The sequence below is a fragment of the Corvus brachyrhynchos genome, unplaced genomic scaffold, assembly GCF_000691975.1.
Source record: "Corvus brachyrhynchos isolate BGI_N302 unplaced genomic scaffold, ASM69197v1 scaffold162, whole genome shotgun sequence".
Classification (NCBI taxonomy): Eukaryota; Metazoa; Chordata; class Aves; order Passeriformes; family Corvidae; genus Corvus; species Corvus brachyrhynchos.
The window spans coordinates 4,767,547-4,772,631 of NW_008236696.1; the positions used below are offsets into that span (position 1 = coordinate 4,767,547).

The 5,085-nt window shown below is 40.6% G+C and overlaps 1 protein-coding gene across 1 annotated transcript in view; it reads right to left on the reverse strand.

Annotated features, from left to right (window-relative positions):
* Positions 1-3,929, reverse strand: part of AHSG (alpha 2-HS glycoprotein) — a 7,185-nt gene extending 3,256 nt beyond the window's left edge. Inside the window, exons 1-4 of the mRNA XM_008644513.2 lie at positions 3,663-3,929; positions 2,231-2,341; positions 992-1,076; positions 6-151 (exon numbers count right to left, since the gene is read on the reverse strand). Of these exons, the coding sequence (XP_008642735.1) occupies positions 6-151; positions 992-1,076; positions 2,231-2,341; positions 3,663-3,866 (546 nt within the window). The 5' untranslated portion in view covers positions 3,867-3,929. The remainder of the gene's footprint in view (positions 1-5; positions 152-991; positions 1,077-2,230; positions 2,342-3,662) is intronic.
* Between the last annotated feature and the right edge of the window lie 1,156 nt (positions 3,930-5,085).

A 5,085-nucleotide genomic window follows, 5' to 3' on the forward strand; every position in this document is an offset into this window, starting at 1 on the left:
CTTCCGATCTCAAGGAGTCTGAGGTAAGAATCTGTGGTTTTGCTGTTGTAGTCATTGAGTGCAGCTGACACCGTTCCTAACACCTCTGTGTTGTTCAGAGTTGCCAGCAGTGGACAGTCAGGGCAGACTTTGAGAATGTCTTCACTGGAGTCTGCAGGAGGAACAGATCATGTTTTGATCAGATTGTAAATTTTTTAGAAAGACATTATAGACTTACTCAGTAACACAAAACACTGTTTACCAGTCTGTCCCAAATTACAGTGGCAGGAATTTTTCCAGTGCAGGCTATAGATGGCAGTGTGTCACACAACTTGGCCATTTAAATCTTTCTGCAAGGAAAAGTGCTGTGGACTTCAATAGCAGATTTTGTATCTTCTTACTCCGTTTTTAGTATATTTTCTTTCTGGCAACCTCTCTATGACACCAGTGAAAAGGTGCTTCAGCTCACACAAGGAATGGTAGAAAAATGAAGATATTTTAACTTATTGGAGTTGTGTTTGTGTGTGTTATTTAAGTAATCAGTTTTGACAGTAGTACTGAAGACATCTTGTACAGAGCAAAGAGATCTCACACTGAGCACACAGAATAGACATCTGCTTTCCCATGGCAGTATTGAAAATGCTGGATTTAGTAAAGAAGCTGCATCTGACAATGGGACTCTGGTGACCAACAAGTGCAAGTAAACTCAGACCAACAAGGAATCAAATTCTTAAGGTTAAGCTGCTGAATGAAAAGACTCAAATCTGGGACTTGCTCCCCCATTAGTCTTACAGTATCTTAATTGTCACAGTAAAGAGGAGCAAAGAGAAAGAGTGGGTTTGTAAAGGAATGAAACCAGAAAGGGGGGCTGGGTTTAGAAAACCCATTATCTGTTGTCCTTTATGCCATATTTATACCCAGCAGTTTAGAATCAGAAAAGCTACTGAATTGTAACCACTGCTATAATAATACTCCAGCCTTTAGATTCAAACCTACAGAACAAAGCCTTTACCTGCATGTGAGTGGCATTTGCTAGCGACTACAGATAATGTCCCATCCACCTTCTGCAGTTTGACATCACAGTCACCCTCAACTGCCTAGAGAGAGACAAAAATCAAAGGGTTACATTGTTCAGATAAATTGAATTTTCTGATAAAGGGCCACTAAATTCAAAAGAACAGATCCTGGATGACCATTCCTGGCAATATCGGTCTGATGGCAAAGGCACTGCTGAGCATGTCCTGGTGTCTGTTATTTTGTAAAAGGCAGATCAGAGCTACAAAATCTGGATCCAAATCTGGATCTCAAAAGTATCAAAAGTACCAGGGTAGCAAGATTATGGACATTTAGTACAGGTTCATCTCTCATATAGAGCAAAGAATATGAATACTTATGTATTAAGACCTTCCACAGAGCTGTTTGATAACATTCTCACTAATCTCAGCTGGTCAGTGGCCATGGTAACAGCAGAGTGTGCTGCCTTGTGTGAGCAACATGATCCAGCAGGGAGGAGATGTCAAAGGCAAAGCTGGAGTCACTGGGAAGAGGGAACAGTTAGAGTTACCTCCCCCCAGATGGAAGATAGAATCTGAGCCCTGATGAATACAGGGGTAGATCATGATTCATATTTAGTGAGCTCTGTGAATTGGGCTCCATTCTAGAAACAGCAGGCTCAGACAACAGTTCCACTGCTTTGGTCAGGGAAAGCGTCTCACAGCTGGATCACACTTGCATAAGAACAAAATATCTGAGGCCAGTAAATTCCAGCTGAGCATTACTTCAAAGGCAGAGCCCTATCTGAAGGGAATAGCTCATCTGAACTCTTAACTAGGAAGAGATGGCTCCGTGGAATTGCACCAGGTAACAACCCATATGTAGCCAAGAGAAGGGTATTTTTGCACATATTCACAACCTGCCCTGTCTGTGGTTTGCAATGAGGCAGTGACATCTGGGCTGACCAAAGGGACTGCATCTGGAGCCTCGAAAGAAGGCCTCATGGCATTCATGGACTGTATGTGGGATGTTATGTTGGCAGAGATCTGTCCTGTTCAGATAACAGGACATGAAAGAAATCCAGGAGTTCAATCTTTCATGGCATGAAGGCAGTGAAGTCAGCAAGGAGCTTACAAGTGATTGGGTGGTTATAGGCTGTTACAGTGATAAAACATTTGCTTGGGAGTCTGCCTGGCCTCTGGCATCAATATATTGAACATGTACCTTTGGACCCAGCAGTTAGTGTTGAGGTACTCACATGTTCTGCAAAGCTCCTCACTGTGCAATTTGCAAGAGGTGTAGGGCTGAGAATATGGCACTTGGTCTCCAGTAAGTCAAGTTCAAGAAATATGATATCATTATTTGGCCCCTGAAAGAAAAAAAGGAACCAGTGGAATTGTCATAATTTCTTCACAAAACATCACCAGATTTCTTCCCTGGGGCTGCGCTGGGGTCTCTGTTGCTGACAGTCATGGGTAGCTCTAGGTATACAGCAGAGTAACTGAAAAGGTCCTTACTATTTAACTTCATAAAAAGCCAGGACTACAGATCTGGAGTAAGTCAAGATAATCACATTGATTTTATTCCAGCTAATAAGGAACAGGCTCATAAATTTTGGAAAGTCCAGCTTGTATGTAGTGAGTCAGTTCTCTTAAGTTAACTTAATTTTATTTTGTTGGGTAGTTTTAAAAAATCAACAGCTTGTTTTTGCTGAAAAAACTTCCTGTTTCTACAACCAGATACCAAACAAGCACTAGTGAACAGTGACATGTCTCGTTTAGTCCTTTGGAATTACACAGAACTGCACCAGTTCCTTTGCATCTGTAACATAAGACCCAGTTCCGTAAGTCCCCAGGTCCAAGACTGATTCTGATGTTTGAGTCATGAGTGATTCCATTTAAACCCATTAAGTCATTTTAGCATAAAAGCATTAATATGAGCAAAGCAATGCCAGCAGTGTTTTTGTGTGGGTAACTCTGGACACACTTCTAATCTCATTTATGTCTGTTGTAGTCTTTTCTAAATGACTTTGGTATGTTCTCTTTCATAACAACTAGAAAACAGCCATGGAGTTTCACTCATGTCATTGTTTGGGACTATTTTCCATGTTGTAAGAGAATCAAAGGTTCAGAATTGGCACATACATTGTATTCATGACCATTTTTATGGCCTTTCTAGATGCCTACAATGATGGCAATAGATCTTAGGGAAAATAAGCCACTGTTTTTTCCATTTAGAACCCTTGGCAGCTCAATGGGACATTAGGTAAAATTAATGCCTACTACAATTCACTAATAGCATGGAGTTATGATAGGTATGTATTTAGCCAATAAATAATTGCCTGCATGTCAAAGATTATCCTCAGTTTTTCTCCAGATTAGCTACTGGGCTCATGAATCAGCACGTGGAATGATCTGCCCTAGCAAACGTGCTGCGTTTATAAACTGAGCCCTTTCTTGCATTGTACAAAAATGTCTGAACATTTCTCTCTCCCCTCTGTTCTGGTCTTTGAGAGATACATTCCAATGACCTGGATTCTCCACTGCTACCAGGTGTCCTTGCCCCATTTAAATCAACAGAGCCATGCTGATTTCCCCATGTGAGGATACAGCCCTTGGAGGCCCTCGCAGTGGTGATTTCCAAGCATCCCCAGGTGAGCACAGTGTTCTGCCTGCAAGCTCCTCACTTACCTGGGGTACCACGCGGATATCCTCGATTCTGTTTAAGGCAAACTTGTATCCATGATGACTGTGGCCATTAATATAATTCACAGCAGCTTCAGCCGCTGCTACAGATTCTGGGTCATCACAGCCCAAGGGAGCAGGGGGAGCTGCTGGTACAGCTTTGTGAATTGGAAGCTGAACAAGCAATATTAAAGCTACTAGTGCCTTCATGGCACCTGAGGAAAACTGATCCCTTTCAGAAATAAAGATCTAAGAATACAGTTCAGATGGTAGCTAGGTAGCAAGAACTGGGGCCTCATTTATATAGTACATACCTCAGATTTACATGAGCACACGCCTGATATTTGTCCCAGTTCCAAGAACCATTGCAAACAACAAAAGAGAAAAGTAAATGTTAGGACATCAAGCTGACTGATTAATATTGGCCAAAGTAAATTTTATCAGGTAGGATATTGCGAAGTCTGCTGAAGCGGCTTAAGAAAAAGGCATCAGAAAAAATGTAACAATTTTTAGACACTTCTACCAACCAAATACTGTCCATGTAAGAGGAATATGATCCCTTCTGTTAAATGTGTAGAGATGCTAGTGCTAATTAAGCTTTCTTGTAAACAGGACACATTCTGTTGGGGCCCACATCTCACCAGACACCAGTTTAAATTGTGAGATCAGTAACATGATAATTTAGAAAATGGAATTTTAAGTAGTTCTAAGGATCACATTCAACAGTAAATGTAATTGAATAGCAACTTTTGCTACTGAATTTATTTGGAATAGGAAATGAGGCATAGTTCCTAAATCTTTTGCATCAGCTCTTTCTTTCTCTAAATAATCTGAATATGTCCAATAGTTCTTGGCGTTTTATTTTGCAAAGCAGGCATCTTGTAGGAATGTTTCTGGAATATGTTGTACAGATTTGAGGATTTGGCAGAAGATCCTAAAGAGCACAAAGTGTTTTAAGGAGAATGTAGAGGAAAATTAGCTGCTTAAATGCTTAGGAATGCTGGATCCAATCTTATATTTACATTCACAATGTACATATTTACAAAAGAGTAACTAAAAGATATATTTAAGGAAATATTCTATGCAGCAGAATATAGCATCTACGATATGTCCAGCATTTACAATCTTTAATTTAAGGTGAGATGACTTCGGCTAGATAGATTCTAGCTAGACAGACTGGCCCAACCCATAGAAATGTTTTTCCTGCAGGGGTTTCAGAGTATGTTTCTACCATCCATGTTATGGCAGTGATCAGGCTGCAGAACAGTAAAGGTCCCTTTTGGCTTTAACATATCTGAATCTCTGTTGTCATTTTTAGAGCTGAGGATCTAGCTGCAGGTTTGAGATGAGTAGAAGGACTTCGGCATGGTTAGAAGTCGGGGGTTTTTTACTTTAGATAGTAAGTATTTCTCCTCAGCTTGCACGATAT